This window comes from Anticarsia gemmatalis, chromosome Z (genome assembly GCF_050436995.1).
Source record: "Anticarsia gemmatalis isolate Benzon Research Colony breed Stoneville strain chromosome Z, ilAntGemm2 primary, whole genome shotgun sequence".
In the NCBI taxonomy this organism is placed as follows: domain Eukaryota; kingdom Metazoa; phylum Arthropoda; class Insecta; order Lepidoptera; family Erebidae; genus Anticarsia; species Anticarsia gemmatalis.
The window spans coordinates 11,258,915-11,280,504 of NC_134776.1; the positions used below are offsets into that span (position 1 = coordinate 11,258,915).

The window sequence follows — 21,590 nt, forward strand, 5'->3', positions numbered from 1 at the left end:
AATGATTAACGTGATAATCACGCTAATACAGTTTAACAGTAATACCTTTTCACAGAGTGATAGAGGTGATTTATACATAGCTTAATTATTTATAGAATTATTTATTATGTCTATGTTTATATGAAGTTTCGCAGGGTATCATGTTCTAACCTAGGTAACTGGGTTGTGGAAGTCTGATAGGTAGTCGATTCATGAAAGATACTGGTATCCAGTTGCATCCGGTGAGACTGGAAGCCGACTCCAACATAGTTAAAAGAAACGCTAGTCTGAAGACAATGAAATTTTGACAAAAGGCTCTAGTTGTATTAAATGTTGGCTTGGAATAAAGATTTCAAAAACCCCAAAGTACCTTTTACGAAAATGAATCAATTTTGTAGACATGTATTTTCCTTTAAGTTAATGAGATTCTATCTTGATTTATTAAGTGATCATTAATTAAGGCAATACGTCATTGATGTTAGGTTGTTTTGATGATTGGCTGTTGGAGTGAGACAAAAATAACCTGTTTGATAGTACAGTGAAAGAGGGGCAGGATTTTGAAAATAACAAGATTAAATCTGAGTGATATAAAGATATGGCAAGATATAATTAAATATGACAACATAGAAGATAAACCTACAAAAATGTAGTTTTTAGGTTTTATTGTATTTTCATTGATAAGAGATAAACAGACACATCTGGCCGAGTTTTCAACGAACGGTTCCGTATGATTTGTGAAATACCTATCTGTCTTCCGGTCTACTTGAGTTATCTTCGGTCTTTAGATTTTTTACGATTTGGTGTATTTTATATACTTAGTAATTGATTTTCTCTTTTCTTATATTAAATAGTAAAAGGTGTTATAAAAATTTTACTTTTTTGTATGGTCTATCTCATCTGTTAATCCGTAATTTTTTTCTAAATCTTTTAAAAAGAAAACGTTATAAAATCTCTTGCAGAATCACTAAAACATATGAGTTATTCGGTTGATATCGCTGAGTAACAATGCAAGAGGGGACCATGAAGAGGAACTGTTTGAACACAATCCCTTTGATGTTATAAGACGATTGAAAGATTCTGATAATGAGCGGCACCCTCCTTTTGGCAACTGTTGTTTGTTTTATTGAAAAGAATCGGGGCTATAAGCCGGATTTATAGGTATTGAATGCAGCTGTATCGGAGTAATAGACGTTTGATATATGTATTAAAATTATTCGATTGGTCTTCAAAAACATTATTGAATTAGACAAAATTTAAATGAATGTTACAATGAATGTTGCAGCACCTTGCGTTAAGTTTTGTAGATACGGAAGCGTAAACATATTTTTAAAAATCTATCAGATGTTTTATCGGGGGCGCATGCAAAGTTGTTTGACATTTTAGAAGACTAAAATGTCAAGCAACTTTGCTTGACTTTCGGGCGTATTCAGGTCTAAAAAACATTCCTGAATTCCTGATTAACTCCCGTTGAGTTTTGCGGACCTCGGAACGTAAATTTTTGAGGAAAATTATATGTTATGCTGATGCAGATCAAAGCTCCATTACAACCTTAGGCGAAACCATTTTTGATCTCAGGTCCAGGGAGGAGCACAGTCGAAAACTTTAAGTTCATAGCGACTATAACGCGTTCATAGCGTTCAAAGTTCATGGCGATATATGGTTATCCATTTAATTGTACCTGTATTCGACATTAATCTATAAAAAAACTAAATTTATCAATCATATGTTTTGGCTTTACATAAAATAAATTTTTTACCTCCATTTTTTATTATAAATATCAATAAATTAACATACTACAAAGTCTTTAACCTAAAGACAGGAAATACAAGTAGCTTTTACTTTATCCTAGTACCTAATAAGAAGACACCTTATTGTTTAAGGTCGGTATGTAACGTGTCATTGATCCCGAAAACATTAGTCCCTCCCAATCTAGATAATCTATACTAATATTATAAAGCTGAAGAGTTTGTTTGTTTTTTTGTTTGTTTGAACGCGCTAATCTCAGGAACTACTGGTCCGATTTAAAAAAAATCTTTCCATGTTAGATAGTCCATTTATCGAGGAAGGTTATAGGCTATATATCATTGCGCTACTACCAATAGGAGCAGAGAACCAGTGAAAAATGTTACAAAAACGGGGAAAATTTTGACCCATCTCTCTTATGTGACGCAAGCGAAGTTGCGCGGGTTAGCTAGTAATACATATATTCCGTATCAACAAACTTAATCATGGATACAGGTATATACACGTTCTCTTTATAAATAATATACATGCATATGATATAAGCTTTGAAAAGGAAATGAACTAGATTTTTGAATTTATGTCGATCGTAAAATTGATTAGTACTACTGATTCATTTATTTTTAATGCCTTACATCCGGTGGGTGTGTAGTTTTTGTCCTTACACTAGCTCTAATTTTTATGCTATACATAATTATATCATTTATTTATGTATTCCAAAGATTAAAATGATATGTAATACTAATCTAAACTATGACTATTATTGACAATGAAAAAAAAGAAAATATTAAAAATTATAAAATGAACATATTATTATAGAGAGAAAAAACAATAAATTAAATTCATAATTCTAAAGTTCATATGTCGCTATATTGTTTCGTTGGTAGGCTTAGCCCAAATTCTTCCATTTCCCTTTCCTCTCCTCTCCTCTTAATTTTATTTATTCCACTTGTTTATTTTGAGTCCAATAGTCAGGTCAGGTTAAAGGCAAAGAGGTATCCTTTGAAGAAGAACTGAGACTAAGTCTCTAGCCAAAAAACACCACTCCCAAGCACCCAAGCAGCAGTGTAAGCTAGAATTTCGGTATCTATAAATTAAAAAACAATCGCGGATTCGCTAATAAATCTCTCAAGGTGCATAGCATTAACTAAGCTAATTAGTTGTTGCTCTCCACCCTGATAAGCAGCTCTTGCCGAGACTAGTATTTTTTAACATAATCAAGATAAAATTTTTATCACTATCGCTTAACTAAAGAAGATTTCGTTAACGTCTTTTTTTACGTAGAAGAATGTAAATATTGAATAAAAATACTACTTTCTTTTTAGGTCAACACAATAAAAGAAAGTTTATAATACGATAAAGAAATCTGACGCAGATTCTCAAGTTATGCGAGGACGACATCCTTATATATAAATGGAACACACGTAATAGCCATTTTCAATACTGTTTTACAAACATAAGTAGTAAGTAGCCGGCCATATTTCCGCACCTTGTTCTACCTGCTTAGCAGTAGTAGACAGGGGTTAAAGAACGTCGCGTGCTACAAATTTAGGGTATTTACTGGATAATATCTTTGATAATCCTTCTACGAATTGAATTCCAAACAATTTTACGTGTGAAAAAGCAACGCATATCATCATATCAAAGCATATTTTCAATCGAAAATTGTTACTATAGATAAAACATAATCTTGCTAGACATTTCGTTCATCTATCGTAGATATTAAATATCAAAAAGCCTATTCATTATCACTGAATATGTATTCTACAAACAAAGCAAGCAAAAACAGACGGTGACGCGGCACGGGGATTCCCCCTCTCACGGTCATAGTTGCCGGTGAAACATTTGCCACCTATTCTCGGAGAGCACTGTAATCTTTAAGGTGTGATATCAAATAAATCGATACGTTCATTCATATTTTTATAACGGAAATTCGTTGAAGAATTTTATCAGGTTACAAATATCTGATTCGGGCTAATGATGGATTGGAAAGTTTGTGCCTAATAATTTTATATCTGATCGTCGAAAACGGAAACAAAGACACATAGTGTTTTTGACGCCTAATTCGCGTACAATTATGCATAATTAGTATGAAATGTCACAGCTAAATATTACAACAACAACCAGCAAGCAATGTAAATTAATGAAATCGCTAAAAACACTAGATTCTGGTCGTACACTTGCTGGCAAACGTGTTTAGCTAGTAATCATTGACAGATAATGGTTGGATACAATTGATGATCAAAAAGTTTTTGCACATCAATGTCAGATGCGCGAAGGCTCATGAAGGCTGTTCATTGTAGGACGAGAGGTGAATGTTTAATGCTCCAGCCTCGAGACTGTGATAAAAAAATCATTATGTTCTTATAGCCATGTACAATTGTACATTGAGCGTACTTATGACTTTGTTTCTCTAAGGCATGGGCTGCATTGAGGTTATTCTGGCATCTACGACCTTAATGCTGGTCATTAAGAATTTACACTATCATAATGCTGATTTTCTCAATTTGAAAATTAAGAACAATTGAGTTTTGTTTTTGAACAGATGACGGCAAACATGTTTTTTTAAAATTCCAAGCTTTTCTTATCTTTTTATTGCCCTGTCACGGTTTCAGTACTTTTGAATAAATATTGGACGCTTATCATCTGATATTTGGACAATCATTCTCATAAAAAAACTGATATCAGTTAAACTGTGAAACCGGTGTAAACCGGCTTCGTTAAATTTCTGTTAGTTTAGCCTTGTTCTTTACTATGCCGGAAGGAAAGAGACAAAACATAAGGTAGTGTACCTAAAAGTGATATCAGAAAATTAACAAGATATAGCATTTTTAGTTATTAGATTGTACTGTTTATTTTAGCAGCCTTATCTTAGTATAACAATAATTTTAAAAGATATTATTTTCTGCATTTGGCACACATGACTCACTTGATAAATGTACGTATTAAGCGTAACAAACAAGATTATACCTCAGTATTTCGCAATCAGAGAAGCTTCATTACAATTTAAAAACAATTAATTATCTTATCTCTATATAAATGGCGAAGCTTGACGCGTGTGCATGTACCTACGTACCTACTTGGGGCCAAAACTTTGATAAGAGAAATTGCAAATTTATTAGTACATTCATGGTACATATTTTTGGATATACTTAGTTAAATAATTTGATTGAAAAATTGATGCTTCCTACTCATAAATAAACCACTAACCCGACATACTTAGATATGCTCTATTGGTTGCAGAGCAAAAGTATCTTACTCACAGATATAAGAAAAAAAATGCTTTCAGTGCCAATCTTCTTAAATTGATAATATGCTTATTGTCACCTTTATTTAAACGCGGAGGTTTACTCTCTAAGGTAACTTTATTATCATTTTTACATACTATAGCGTTCTGAACTATATTATTTAATATTAAAGCAAATTATTAAATAAAATTATTATCGTAATGTAGCTTTATTCCTACATGGAATATTCAATCCGTGTCATACTAAATAGTTCCTTAAAGAAGCTTCGCAGGATACATTCGCCTTATCGCCAATATACGTTATCATCGTCCATAATATTTGCTATTCTTTAACGGTATTTTATCACTTAGGTACTTGTATCTACTGCATATATCAGGCTACATTTTCTAGAACGACGTGTGTTATGTGTAGGGTTGCCATCCGTCCGGGTTTCCCTGGATTTGTCCTAGTTTAGAGGGCATCCGGGGAGCGTCCGGGGAAGGTTTAATTTGTAGGTTTTAAAAAATTAATAAATAAAAAAAAATTGGGCCGCCCGCGAGACACGCACTATGCTCGCACACCACGATCAATCGACGAACCAAGTATATTCACCGTTCCCCCACTCCTCCGTCGGACTCTAAAATCCGGGGCTTTCACGCGTCTTGTCCTGTTTTCCAAATTTTAGAAATGGCAACCCTAGCTGTGTGATAAAACGACTTGGCAATGGATTAAAACGTCATGAGAATGCAATAATCCAGACGAATTGTAAGCCCCGTGTTTATTATAATTATGATGGAAATTATGAAGTGCTGCACCCATTAAATGTGAAAATTTTAAATATCGTGGATGCAAAAGTAATGCTTGTAAGCATTACTTTTGCATGAGAGTTATCTTATCATGTTAGACACAGGTTAAAACCTGAATGTTGAAATGATTCTACATAATGTGGCGGGACGACAAACTCAAATTCATTTATTTCACGTAAGGGCTTGGCCAGACCGAAAACGCGGGTGCGGGCGTGGACGTTTTCTTTCATAAACCTATGAAATCTTATTGTAGCATTCGTATTGGACACGCGGGCGCGAGCTCCGCGGCCCCGCCACGCCCGCATTCGCGTGTTCAGTCTGGATAAGCACTAAAGTAGTGTACAAACATAAAGTTGACAAATTATATATAACCATTCTCCTATTTTGCCGTTTGTTGACATGTGAAATTATTGTATCACCTTAGCAGATAAGTTGTCACTCAAAGTTATTCTTCGATACTTCTGTACTGTGACGAAAAAATCTGCCTTGAGTAAAAGGTGGATAATGGATACCGTTGAATATTTGGCAATATTTATGTTCTTTTTATGTTCCTACTACGAGCATTATAGAAATGTACATTTCATCATTTGGTCACTCACCGTTTGATAACCAAGGAAGTATAATAAATTTTATTAATGAACACTGAACAGTGGTGATAACGCCCCTGCTAGTGCAATGTTAAGAACGTGTTCTAACCGCATTTTTTTGCACTCGTAAAAACGATTGCATTCATTTCGTACCAAAAGATTCACATAAAAAACTCGATTAAATTTCTCTAGGCTTCTGCATAGTCGATAGCATTAGGAAATCACCCGTCTATTCACATGACGATTAGTAAAACGCCCGTCATCTAAGTCTAGTCTTTTTAAAATTTTTAAATAAATTTTACCCGTTACTGTCCCAATGCTGGGCAAGGGTCTCCTCTCGGAAGGAGGGGGCGGGGGGCTCAGATCTTAAGCCGCCACGCTGCCCAAGTGCGGGTTGCACAGTGCGCTGCAAAAACTGTTATAAAGAACTCTCAGGCATACAAGGTTGCATCACGATGGTTTCACCGTACAAGTGATAAATATATCTAATAGTAGTTTAATAATAAACAGACGTTAATGACTTTGAGATTTTATAATCAAAGCGGGAGATATTGAATCGCAGTACCTTTGAGCTCATTCAGAACAAAATATCACGTCCATCTCGTGTGTTGGTGAAAATCAATGACGCAATTACAATTTGGGGTATAAATATTGGTGGTGTAAACATAATTTTGTGCAAATATTTCGCACATTTTAGTCTGTATGCTGTTACAACACCCGTGAGACGTTTCACATCTGGTAATTAATGCAGGATGGCCAAAAGGTGTGAGTTTTTACGATGTACAACTTGAGCATCTACATTGTTGTGTACAAATACAGGCAGGGATACGTCCCTGACGTTCAATGCTAGGAATAAATAATGATATTATCTAGAATAAGTGTTCTTTGTCTTCATTATTTTGAGCGGTTGATGCTGGTCCGGTTTTCAAACGCCTGCCATATTCTTGTTACTCCTCATTCACAGATCTGCACTAAGATTGCTCAGTAAGTTTTTGACGAAAACGTTCAGGTCAAATGTAAAAAATCGATAAAATCACATAATGTTACTTACTATTAAAACCATACCCGTCCTATTCAAGCTTCTTTTGCTCCATTCATAATTTCCTTCATTCATCTTTATAAGAAAAGAAAATATACCTTTCATTTTAATCCGGCGTATCAATCATATCTAAATTTAACATAATCTTAAGCTCAGAGATAAACGTAGTTTTGTGATTCGGGGAGTCCCCTGCAAAACTATTTATAAATCTTCATTTTTGTATATGAAACTAAATTGTCTATTGTAGTTCCTAAAATGATCCCCTTTTTCAGTACTTCTAAATAAATATCAGTTTTTATCAGGTGGATAATTGTCACAATTTGTCGTGAAATTGGACCTTACGGTTGTGGCAACCTAGCTAGTAGGTTGCTACACCAACCTATAGCATACAATAAGGGCAAATTCGGAAGTAAGTACCTACTTATCTTCGTCTTTGTCTTCGTCGATGTCTATGCATTTGAGAGATATTTTCCTTAACACTGTACTTATGATACTGATAAGAGGATTAACTTAAATCTAGTTCTTGATTAATTTGCAGAGTGGTATGCTACCATAAATGGCTATCGTGAAATTTTGCATGAAAATCGCGACAAGCGACTCCAGTGGATTTCGAGGAATTTATTTTCTTAGATTTACTGTCAAATTGTTGAGTGAGTGTATTACTTAGTGGCATGTATTAAAGAGTATCGAGATTCTGACATTTAATATGTACTGCAAAAATAGTACCTACGGTGCCCGCTGGAGGCACTGATATATTTTTACAGAATTTCTCGTCAGCTAGCCGGCTGTAGATGACTATCAACACAATACCACCGTCAACTGATAGTGGTAGAACTACTTACTGTTTTTTCTGCAGCGTTGGTTGGTTGACTGAGCGATGCAGGTACCTACATGTATTTTCTTCTATGTTGTGTCTTCAATCCGGTGCAGTAATCAATCTTAGGATAGGGCTTGAGTAGGTCAATGTGGCCGCTTCACTGCTAGGTATAAACTATTATTTGATATGTTGTCGGATATTCAAGAAAACGTTCACACTCTGACCGCATATACATAGGTATATACGTAATTAAGCTGAGTGTCTCCGTGTTTCGGAGGGATCCAAAAAGTCGGTCTCAATGGTTGTATATTAAGATAACAGACGTTAAGCCATATCGAAGGTGTTTTGAGCGGATTGAACAATTTTGAAACTTTGTTGACAAATATCCATAAGATAAAAAAGAATAGTACCAACATGATTGTATGCCTAGTATTAAGTATTCGTATTTCGCAGTTCACCGCACCTCTGGATTATAATGTTGTATTAAATAGATTGTGATCGTATGGTAAACATACATTTCTTGATACGTATTTATCAATAAGAAAGCAGATAAACATATATTGAGGGCAATAGTTTTACTCGTTTATCAAAACATTATAGGTACTGATTTTTATCTTTCGGACTAATTTTTCAGTGCAAATTCGGCAATAAAGTAATTATCGAATCCGCTTGGAAAAATAGGTCATTAAATAATAAAATAATTACAGTCGATCCTAAAAGGATGTTTGATAATTATTGATGAAGTCAAACTGGAAACACCGAGAGAGGCATTAAAACAACTTTAGTAATGGGACGAAATTATACTGTTATCGATGTAATTATTTTCTTTGATAATTATCTAGTAATTATTGTGCTAATTTGCGCTGATAATTATCATTGAATTGTCATGATAAAATCAATAAGTATAATTATAGATTTCTTCGGATATTTGTGCCTCTGCTATCACCAATAACTTTGTTCTGCTGTCCCACCTGTCACGGATCTTCTTTTAGAGCAGGGATTCCCAACCTTTTCTTAGTCCCGGACCACATTTATATTATTCTTGTTAGCAGGGACCACTTTTATATTATTTTCGTTGGCAGGGATCACTATTTTAGAATATTAAAGATAAAGTGTATCATCCTGAAAATTTTAAATTTTAATGCCATTCGCGGATCACATTTTGATTTGACCACTGGTGGTCCGCGGACCACCGGTTGGGAACCACTGTTTTAGAGCGAGGGAAAAATGTTCTATTAGAATTATATTAATTAATCTTCTAGTTGATTCGTATTTTGCAGAAGCAGATCGATAGGTTTCGTAAAGTCAGTGTCATACAGAATCGATAGAACTTTTTTACAGGAAAGTCTAGTGGTCTCCTCATAGGTACTGTATGACGATGTTTCTAGTTATTTTCTGTCTTAGTTTTTATTGTTTTTTAACTTCTAACTTGTATGAATAGATTTTTTGTCTTACGACGTTGGTGATCTACAACATTTCTTTCTCACTTAGATAATGTACAGGTACAGGTATAGCAGTTACATGGGGTATAAGTAAAAGAGAAAATGACCAAACAATTCTATGTTTATTTCATCACAAACTCATATGACATCATTAATAAAGTAACATAATATCTTAATCAAACAAAAATGTGTTATCTCAAAAATAGATCAATTAATTTATTTATTTTATAATAGCCTTATATAACTAAGTCTAATTTAAAATTTAATTTACAATAATATATGCTTACATATTATTTATATAATTACATTTTACTGTTAATTTATCACGTGGTTTTGTTACCCTACCTATTGAATATTTTGCCTACGCGATCTCGGAACAAACGGATTTTGATTGTGTTCTACGTTTCTCAAGTTGTACCTTAGCATGTAATTCCTAAAGCCGATGTAATTCTGATAATAAATAGACAATAATAAGTTAGTACCCCGACAGATACTAAGGACACTCCGATCAATCAATCGTACGAGATATGATGTCTTTGATGTCTTCACTGTAGAGTTTGCAGATCTCTTGGGGTCCCAAATGTATTCTATACATAAATACTTTAGGTTCTACCATAAATATTGAAGCATGCAGGCATATGGTAGGCAGCCATGCTAAATTGTACCTACGCATATGTATCTTAACTAAAAACACTACGTTTAAAATTGTGACCTGTTAGCAAATGCTGCCTCCATCGTCGAAATACAATTTTAAACGTGGATGTTACAGGTATACACAAAACTTAATTTATCTACGTATTTATAATATTGCTATAATTAAAAATATTATTAATTCATTTGATCTAGTCACCTCACGATCAGATTCTTTTAGCGTATCAAATCTATCGCAAAGGCTCTTTTATATTTATTAAATTCCAAAGAAACAAATTACCTAACACGACAATGAGTCGCCCTATGTGGTGTACATTAACAATAAAATTAACAAATTGTAAAAATTCAGATGATCAATGATATGATAATCTTTTATTCTAAGTCACCAGATACATAAAATTCATGATATGTCGATAAGCAGCGCTGACATCTACTTCAACACTGCCAAATTATGTTAAATCAAGTTAAAACGTACAAGTTCTGCCTTGACACTTGCTGTCAACAGTGAACATACAACGCCATCTATCGACATCACTAAACATGATAAATATATCGAATACTCGTTATAAAATCAACCATTGAGCAGCCATTTTACTAATTGTAACATTCAACTACTTTATTGTATGTTCTATTTAAAATGGTTTTATGCAATTTCGTATAAAAATATTATAAAAAATATTGAAGTAAATTACTCTTCACTTCTGGATGTTGATCAGCCGTAGCATGCGTTAAAATGTATTTAGCGTACGTACGAACAATGTTATAAAAATAAAATGGAAATGTAAAATTATATTTTACATTGCCGATCCATAAAAGCAGCAGAATCCTCGTTGCAGTAGAATTCTTGTTTATCTCACAATATTTTATGGAGTCTATAAGATTATAAAAATTGTGATTATTTTGTTAAAAGGGCCAATCTTAATAGATATGTACAGATTTTGTAAATCCAATTATAAAACAACAAGTTATTGATAGTTGCGTCAAGTATTTAAGATAATGTGAAATTGATTCCAAACAACGTAATCTATACACAAATATATGTATAACAGATAGAAGTGTTAATTACAGTGTTTATAGCTCGAGAACGGATGAACCGATTTGGCTGAAAGTTGGTGGAGAGGTAGCATATAACCAGGAGACGGGCATAATTATGATATTTCGGACAAACTTATCCCGTCTGACCGCATTTCCACCTGGTAGAAGAACAAAACATGGCGACAATAATACCAACTAGTCATGATCTCCTGGTAGGTGTGGATCTATTTCAGAATTAAGGCCGGGCTCAATCTAATTCGTCTCGTTTAGAAAGATAAGAAAAGAAATGAAAATAATCTTGTTATTCGTTCTTTGGATATCAATACTATGAAATACTATTGCTGTGCTATGAATACTGAAAGTACGTACTAATATAGCACAGAAATAGCGACGGTTTGGACAAAACATTTAGTGACGTCACACAAGGACAAAATAGATTGCAGTTCTTTCAATAAAATAAGTTCCTGAGTAAGAAATATTTTTTACACCAAACTCTGTGTTATGTAACTGAGTAAAGAAAGATTTTACAAGTTTGTTTTTCAAATGAAACAGTTACACATTTTTTAACAAAAAAGAATGAGTGAGTTTCCTTTTTTATGACACAAAGTTGAAGGCCCACATTCTTGCACTACAAAACCGCGTAGGCTTTAGATTCCACTGTCATAGTGTAAAAAACATTGAGATTTAAAAATAGTACATCAAGAATGCTATGAGATTCATGTTACAATACTAATCACGTTAAAATATGGGCCTCTACCCGCCGCACCTGTTCAACTGTTGTATAGTTGCGTCAGTTGCAAATAGCTGTTTTCCGGTTTCTCCTCATGTTTGTACTTGTAAAGTCTTTTAGATTTTTCGCGTCTCATCCGACTTAAAATAACTTAACTATTGGATACATAAATAGCCCTAATTACATTCGAGATTATTATATGGAGATGTCATTGTGATTTTGTACATACCCAAAAATGTATGGCAAAATTTGTAAGGAGGGGGCAGCGTTAGATGTGTCATCGAACGTTGCGGTGTTAAGTGACGTTGGACATCAAAGATGGGGTTTTTGTTAAGGGTGGCCGAGGGTGCGTGACCTTCGGCTATGGCTTAAAGGTGAGTGATGATGATCTCGTCATCGATCTCGTCCTTCTCGTCGTCCTCTTCTGGCGGCTGCTTGGCGGCCTCAGCGGCGATGGCCGGGTCCTCCGCGATGGCTTTCAAACGACGAGCCTGGGGAAATAAATTATGTTTAGATTTTTGACAATAAAATGACACAAATTACTGTTGAACATGAGGATTTGATGGAATAGTGCTCTCTCATTAACTCTTCAAAGACCTAACTTCTGTTAAAACTCTATGAGAGTTAATTTCATTTTTTGTATTTATAACCCTCATCTAGTTTCAAACTGCGTAGTACAAATATAAGAATAGCCATTCAATCACACATTCCATATACACAGCGGGTTACAATTTACGACTTTGGAACGTAAAATATTATTTAAATTAATTCTTTTATTGTTGTTGGAATATTTCTAAACAATAGTTGTTATTCACGTGCCCGAAAAGGTATTATGTTGTTGAATTTTTTTGTAGTCACTCGACTAATATACTCTATCGATAAATGTTTAAGAATACTGTTGAAATGTAAAAACAATAGAGAGATTTGTCGCGGAATATAACTACGCTCTATTTATGTAACACACTCTGCCTTTGTATTTTCGTGGTACCTATTAATATAAAGCATTCAAATTTTCTTATATGCTCTCATAAGTCATATTAGTACTAAAATAATAGGCGTGAAAATTCTATAACTAAATAATAATGTCGTTGTTAATATCAATACAAGTCTTCAAAAATTAATTGCGTTGAAGTGAATGATTAATTATTATGAAATTACAAACTTAGATCACATAATAGTTTAGATTAGATAACAAGTGCAAGTACTTAGAAATCAATTGAGCAATAAAATAGTTATGATATCAGATCAAACCACATATAATATTAACGACTCTCATTAGTATGAGAATAAACAAAACATTAACAACTTAATATGTCTATTATAACTCATTTATAACCGAAAATTGTCAGTTTTTATTATGTTTCGTGTTTTATGTTTAACCGCAAATTATGACATTCTGAGAAGGCGCAGGCTATTAATTGTGGAGTAGCAATGCTATAATATATGACTTTTATGACATACATTGAAAAATGATTTTTCCCTCTACTTTTTATTTGTAGTCCATTATTTATAGCTACGCTTATTCTTGTAGTTTATCTCAAAGGGTTTCCTCAAAAGAGTGAAACATTCACAGTAAAGAGGAATACCTATATATCTTGTCTTCAAATTTAAAGCCCATATTTATATTAAATGAATATAAATTATATTATTGAAATGTAAGATCCAAAAATATGGATATTTCTATCTCTGTCTGTTCCACAATGAAACAATTGCCCAATTTCCTTTATTGCTACTGTCTTACTCAAGCACTCATCCACTTTACGCACTAGAAACTTTCGAGAAGACTCCATTGACTCATAGTAAGATAAGTACTACGGATTACACAAATAGAGAGAGAGAGAGAGAGTATAAATGTAGAGTGTTACCTTTCTCTTGTGGAGGATTTCAACGACGATGTAGCCAGCGACGCCAATGAGCAACATGACCATCATGACGTAGAGCTTCATCCTGGCGCACAGGTGGGTAGAGTACGCATACGCGATCACGAAACCGGCGCTCTCCCATAGACGGAAGTTAGAGAACGCTGCCTCCTTGTTACGTCTGAAGAGCACGCCGTATAGACCTGCAAGTAAACGACACAATTATATTAAGAAAATGTTTGAATATTATTTTTGTTACCGTTTTTTATTATTAGTAGGCCGGTATTTCGTTGCGTAAACTTAAAAGTCTGTTGAGAATAACCAGAAACTAGGTATTTTGAACAGTTTCCGTAAATACTATAAAGACAGCATGGTTTTCATTACCCCTGTCTCCAAAATAATGAGAAACCTTTAAATATATTGATAGAAGACCTTTCCTTTAATAATGCACTGTATTTGATTCGAATTTGAGAGAGAGAATAGAAATGGTTGCCTAATGTGAGAATTCGTGTCCTAATATGCTGAAAATGTATCCTTTATTCTATTAGATTCAAAACGTAAACTAATAGTATAATCCAACATTAATAGTAAGAGAATCCACGAGTTATAACGAGTGGTTGGACAAGCGTTGATGAAAACGTGGTCGTTCACGTGTTAGCCACCATTAATGATTCTATACAAACGTTTTTATACAACCGAGGATTCAAGTCGTGCTTCGGATAGGTGTTAATGACTGACATAAAAAAATACTGTAGGTACGAAACGGATTTATGTGATTCATTTAATGTCCTTTTATTATATGCGCCGTTTAAACCTTACTTTGTTATCATCAATGCTCCTTTCCTACTGTTGGAAAACAGAAATATTTACGATTTTTGTCGAAAATACAGAAAAAAAAGAAATTGTATAGGATTTTTTATGCCTGTTTTCCTTGCAACTTTATTATTTTCTTGTTATGAAACCTTAGACGAGATAATGTCCACAATTAAATTTACGATCTAAGGCAAGAGACGGCCCGTGTTACATAAGCTTAATTGTGTTCATTACAAATGACAAAATGTCATGTCACTAATAGAAAAGTAGTTAAACGGTACTTAGTTCTCACGCAAACTTACTGCACAAAAAATGTACAGAAATAACTTTGTGTTCATCTGTTTCATAATACTTGAAAACACAGCTATTTTTATCACAGATCAAGCGATAATCTTTTCTAGTTATCCAATTAAAAGAAAATTGATCAGCGCCCCTAGCGTATTCTGAGAGAACTAAACTACGTTGCGTAATTTAAAACGTCAAATACTCGATACAAACCGATACAACATTACTGAATGTAGAATATCGAACAATCTTTGAAACTATTAAAAGTATTGCAAGATAATCGTTTAATCGCACCCTGTATAGCGAACTGTTCTCGGGATAACAAGAGGATGCAGTAACTTATTTAGCTAAACATTCGATGTGTTATCAGAATCGATTCCCCTAGTTGTTTTCACCGAACGCGTTATACTTAACCGTTAGTTATCATCTATGTTCGATAAGGGATATTACGCACTGACTATCAGTCCACCGAGTTTAACTCTTTAGCTCGAAAATGTGACTTATATTTACCCGTGTAAAATATTTAAAAAAGGTCTTGCTTAATATGACTTTGAGAAGCGTTATCTTATTCTTATTTTCAGAATACATTTTCTTTTTTTATTAGAATATACAAGCCACATGACATAAAGTCAGTAATGTAGCCTGTTCGCAGATTGTTTTAGCCACAAAAAGACTGACTTGTGACTGTCGTGAGTGTGTAAAGGCTCTAACAATAAGATCAGTGTAGTTTGACCTCATGTTGGTGAAACTAGTTCCAAGTGTAGGCGCTTGCGCATCCTGGCTGGAACGAGTCGGTCTATTTATAGGCTAGGCTATTACTAGCCGTTGCCTGGGACGATTTCATAGCTGTGGTACAGAACTGACACTGATTTCAAGACTTAGACGTTTTTATAAGAGATTTTCGCAGATTCCTTTTTTTACTATCGATCATGAACATTAGAATCAAAATTAGGATTTTTTGTATGGAGTATCTGATTAGCGCCCCTAGCGTATTCTGTACGAACTTTTTTAAAGTTAATAGCAATTTTAAATGTCAATCGCTTGCGCCTCGAAGTTGATTGTAGGAAATTTAATATTTAATATTTTTCTTTTTAATATTGGTTAGTTATAACTTCTGCAAAGTAAATTTCACGATATAATATTTAAGACTGAGCATTGAGCATGTACTTACAGTTTCCCTATAAACCACTGTCATAAAAAGTGTAATGTAGTACTGCTAATTATTACATTTACTATGCACAAGCCACGTCAGAACAACATCATATATCCTTACAACCGGTATCGACAAAGGTTAACAATAAAGAAATAAATATTTATTCGAAAACCAGTAATGTTGCATTGTAACGTCTTGATCTATCGACCTTTTACCATTAGCTGCGCGAAGACCTTAGCCAATTTAGATAGAACTGCAAAACACTTAGATACGTATTGGCGTACAGTTTAAGTTACAATGGTAGTTCTTCACTATTATTTATTGCGATAGAGAGTTCCTTTATCAGATGTTGTTAATCAATCGATTTATATGGAAAGGCGATGGAATTATTGTCTATTTGGTCTCATAAAATAACCAGTTAGAGACTTTGAAATTGTGCTCAGTCTAAAGTTGAGACTAGCTTTTAAAAGCTTGATTTCATTTATCGGATATATCTTTACAAATACAACTAAGTCTACTATACGTTATGTTACATAAGTAATTCTAACAGATATATCCTTTTATCCTAGTCATTTAAATATTTAATTTGCAACATCTTCACAATTAAGCTATAACAATGATTGAGGTGAATTAAAACATATTGAATACAATTTCCTCTCCGTTCTTACTATCCGGGAAAATCCGAGTATAATGTGGATTTTAATAGGTTTTTTAATAACTAACTTTATAGCTAACGAGCTATTAGAATTTAAAATATGGTAAAGAAAAACCTTAAAAGATTTGCCAGAACGGAAAGTATTCTATGTTAATCCAGGATATAATATATCAGCGAGTAGTTTTGGCATGATTAAGTAACAAATTCCCGAAATATCCATTATTTTGCGTTTGAGTATGAGTAATATGTACTAACCGTTGATCTGAGTTTGCCAAACAGCGTCTCCGACTCCCCAAAGGCCGGAGATGACGAAGAAAACAGTTGGCGAGTCAGGGTTCGGCCTCCAGATGAGAAGCCAGACAATCAGACCCAGGTGGAGGGCGGCTCCCATCACTAGGATAGGGAACCTTCCGATGAACTTCATGGCTGTACCGAAGAGTAAGGAACAGATCGCGTTGACTACGCCGAAGCAGATCATCACGTAGCCAATGGAGCGGATACCCAGCGCACATGATACATAAGCCTGTAAACAAACAACACATTGAATTGTAGATTTGAATTCAGTTAATTGCATTCATGAGTTGATGAATTGTAAATGTATTTATAATGTCACATCCCCTTCAGCTTGATATTCCTGAATTTTGAATGATGTGATCAAAAGGATCATGACAGATTGAATCATTCATATCTTCAGGCTATTTTATGGCTTTTAATACGTCATTGTATCCTATTGTTACACTGCAACGTTTTATTACCAACGTTTATAGGAAAGTTCTTTGTCGCGCATAACAGATTTATCAATTGATTTATTGTAAATTGTCATTTTATGACTCTATCAGTTACAGCAGTAAGATGTAAGATTACACAATGTTGAATAGGTGCTAAACAATAATTTATTGGTATTTACAATTAAAATAGACTATCTGTTGTGGTTTTTTAATATGACTGCAGATGAACAATGTTTTATATTGACTTTCATACGTAAATTGAATTACTCATGACTGTAACTGTAAAGTAAATATCTGATGAATATTATACATAGCCAAGTATATTTCTATTAATTACATTGATCATTACGAATTGCACATTCTGTAGTAAGTTTAGTAATACAAAAAAATAACCTATCCATGATTTAAAGGGAATGGTTTTAGAGTCATCAACGGTAGCGCGTTTTGTCAAGGATCGAAAGCTTGACATTTAAAACGTACTGCCTTAAATCGTTCCTGTCACGCCCTTTAGAGGCGCTGATAATATTTTTACAAAATTTATCTCGGTAGCTGGCCGGTTGTTGGCAGGCGATGGTGGTAGAGAATCAGGCTACTGTTCTTAGTTGGAATGAAACGTTTGTGAATAGTGTACATACCTGAGTATAGTCAGCTCCAATGAACGCCTGTTCCATGCCGATCCACAGTGTGATGGGGATCAGTAGCTGCTGGTTTGGTTTCTTCAACTGGTATGCGGTGGCAGACAGTAGCTGAATGCCGGTCAACTCCTTTGAGGGGTCTGACTTCCTTTGCTTCTCACCATACCTGAGAAAATAAACAGTTTTATTTATATGAAATAAAGATCATATTTGAAGTTTTGAAAAGAATTTAAGCCGTCTAGAAAATTGATTTATTGATCGATTTGATTTATTTTTAACCAATTGCCAATTTGTAAAATACATCATTTCAAGTATTTTTTCATAAAAAGTAAGCAAAGTAACTTAATTGCGAATGACCTCTGATGATATTCAAAGTTAGAATGCATTTTGGAACCGGTTTATTGAACCTTTGCGATAAGTTATTTTAAATCCAATTTAGGCATAATCGCAGTAGATCGCTGATTTACAAAAAACTACATCGTATCATCACTGCAAATTGTAGGCGGTCATAGTCGTATAATCTTTATGCCAAAACATGTTATTAAATGAACAAAAAGACACAAATTGTATACAATTAATAACATAGATCGGTTTGAAGATACTAAATATATCTGGGAAGTTGGTCAGAATTTTAAATGAGCGACGTAAATATACGTACATTGTGTTTCTGAAGGCATTGACATGACTGTTGCAAAAAAACATACGACGACGCCGGCAAATATCAATCTAAGTAACAAATGGACTATGTACCGCAAAAACTAGACGGCACTTTGAGTACAAATTGGATTCGGGAACCGGCATACGACAGTAATATATGTTGTACAACAATACAAAAATTATCTAGCATTCTGTTTGTATATCACTATGTGCTACCACCGTTATGTTACAACAATGAAACGAGCTTTGAATAGGAAATAAATAAATGATCGTCATTTTTTTCTATCTACATTCTATAGTAATAATCATTTATGATTGTTTCTTGCTAGGTGCTGACTATAGTAGTCAGCACCTAGCCTGCAATTTCTATTGTGTATAGGTATCTTCTGCCTGTAATTGCTTTTAAATAAAGCAATAAGAAGTGCATATATTTTATTACGTAATTAAAAATTTATAAACGAAACACGAGTACCATTTATTACTCGGGAGGACAGTGTCGTTATACCAAAAGGTGTCACCTATCTGTGTACTTTATTAATAGTCAATCCTAAACAGTTCTTGAACATAAGGTTTGTAGGAAGGTGTACAATCCAACAATGATACACATTAAAATGTCATTACTATTGATGTAGGCGAATTGCATTGCAGTCGGTAAATTTCCACAGCTTGCTACTCGCAGTAATCGTTTTTAAAGACACGACCAAGTGTTAATGAGTGGACTACATAATTGAATGCAAGGGTTTCATTAATTCGTAATAACATAAAGCAGTCTTCAATTACATGACGATCACGAGGTAATTATTCTTCCTACCCCTGGGAAATGGTGGGAAAAGGTATTGTACTGAGTTACGTAAAGAACAATTTTTAGTTACATACCTCGACAATGGGTCAACAAGTAACGCCACCATGAGTACGGCCACGAAGACGCAGGCGAGGTATATGGCACTGATCTCATATATCTCGCTGTCTGGAGGTCGGTGGAGGTTCTGGTTGTCATGGTGACCACCGCCGATCATGCAGAAGTTAGCTCCACACGTCAGAAGGGTCTTGCTGTTGTTGTCAGTCGTCGCGTTGCCGCTATGGACTCCCGATGAGAATACTGTTAAACAAATTAATATATTGTTTTATTGCATGTTGCTTGATGTCATACTATGATCTACTTTCACGGTATAGAGTTTACTAATTGTGTAAAATATCAATGATGGAAGACTATCAACTTACCTAAACTTGAGATCAGATTGCCCCACAGCTCAGCCGTCTGCCAAGCGAGGAAGAAGAATCCGAAGAATCTTACAATAATGCCATCAACGGCTTGATCAGTCAGCTTCGCATAAACGCTACCAACTTGCGTTAGGTACGTAGCTTTAGAGGTCCACATAGGTGCTGCCCCCAGACCGACGACCACACCGGCTGGCACCAGGGTGTAGAAAGCCGGATAGAACTGCGCGCCGATGTACGGCGCGTAGCACATCATGGACAAACAAAGGGTCCATTTCACCGTTAGCCTCTTAATTAGGAAAGTAGGTACAAATATACAGGACACGACGAGCGCCGCGTAGATAGAACTCAGGGATACAGTTCCCAGGCCATCTCGGGCATTTATCGAAGACTGCAAGTTGGCAGTACCCTGGAACGCCGTGAACTGAATCATGAACGCTGCACTGACGGCAGCGATGTTCTTGAGTATTCTCCATTTTTCGTTTCTGGATAACTTTACTTTTCCAGAGGCGAAGGCATCGTCGTCAGTGGGTAGCGGTGGGGGCTTTACTATGTCATCGTTCGAGTCTCGGTCGTGCTGGTAGCCATCGTTTTTGAATCCAGTCTTGATAGTGTATACAGTGTCTTTGTCCGGACGATCATCTTCACGTCCGCCTCCGTGCGTAGCAGTCATGCCGTGTTATCTCCTTTTGCCCTGAGAACAAATGAAAAAACAACTTTATTACTTGTTTCTTGGTAAATAATAATAATAAAATTTTTGTGTACAGATGTTTTTTCCTTTGATTTAAATATGTTATAAATCACAATGTATCATTGGACTGACGGACATATTGGAACGTGTTCAACTCATCTAATACGATATTATTAAGCTTTATTCACTAGATTTCAAGGTTTGATAAAATAAATGCATTTAAAACATTTCTGCTGATGTAACGCAGACAGCAAACATGTTTTACTTGTAATAATAAACATGATTTTATTGGACTTTACAAAATTATTGGTATGCAGACCATGGATAACATATTTTAACAATTCATGCAGCATGTTTGTGTAAGATTGATTGTTATTCTTAACTTTTGACTTGGTTTGAGGTAAAGAATTTATATTAGACTCTTTATTTTAGATATTTGCAGTTCTAAATAATATGTCGATAAATAGCATGCGTAAGTTTGATTTAACAATAGAGTATATTTCAAAGATGTAACGAAACTTAGTATACTTTAGTGTACATTTCAAAACCGTGTGTACAAGCTAATCTCATGTAACTCGTAACTCGTTCAGTGCTCGGCTATACACGGCCGGTCTCTACGCCGCTCAGTGAAGTTTTTGTCACAATTACGATTTGATCCGCATACATCGTTACAATGGACAATATCGGCTGAGTACATATCGTGCTATTGTTTGGTGGGTTTCACAAAATGTTTCGTCATGACATAATCACTACATTTACGCGTGCGCCTCCCGACTGAAAAACTACAGCTTTGGTTGTTTATTTTTTATTTAGGCGACGACAAACAGAATTAAATTGATGCTT

The 21,590-nt window shown here is 34.6% G+C and overlaps 1 protein-coding gene across 2 annotated transcripts in view; it reads right to left on the minus strand.

Annotated features, from left to right (window-relative positions):
- Positions 1-9,740: 9,740 nt before the first annotated feature.
- LOC142986511 (UNC93-like protein) overlaps positions 9,741-21,590 on the minus strand; it is a 74,470-nt gene continuing 62,620 nt past the window's right edge. For both annotated transcript variants that reach the window (XM_076135027.1, XM_076135026.1), the window contains 6 exons: positions 20,060-20,750; positions 19,715-19,937; positions 18,182-18,347; positions 17,074-17,341; positions 13,919-14,115; positions 9,741-12,544 (listed from right to left, as the gene is read on the minus strand). In XM_076135027.1, coding sequence (XP_075991142.1) covers positions 12,422-12,544; positions 13,919-14,115; positions 17,074-17,341; positions 18,182-18,347; positions 19,715-19,937; positions 20,060-20,729 — 1,647 coding nt within the window. In that variant the 5' untranslated portion in view covers positions 20,730-20,750 and the 3' untranslated portion in view covers positions 9,741-12,421. The remainder of the gene's footprint in view (positions 12,545-13,918; positions 14,116-17,073; positions 17,342-18,181; positions 18,348-19,714; positions 19,938-20,059; positions 20,751-21,590) is intronic.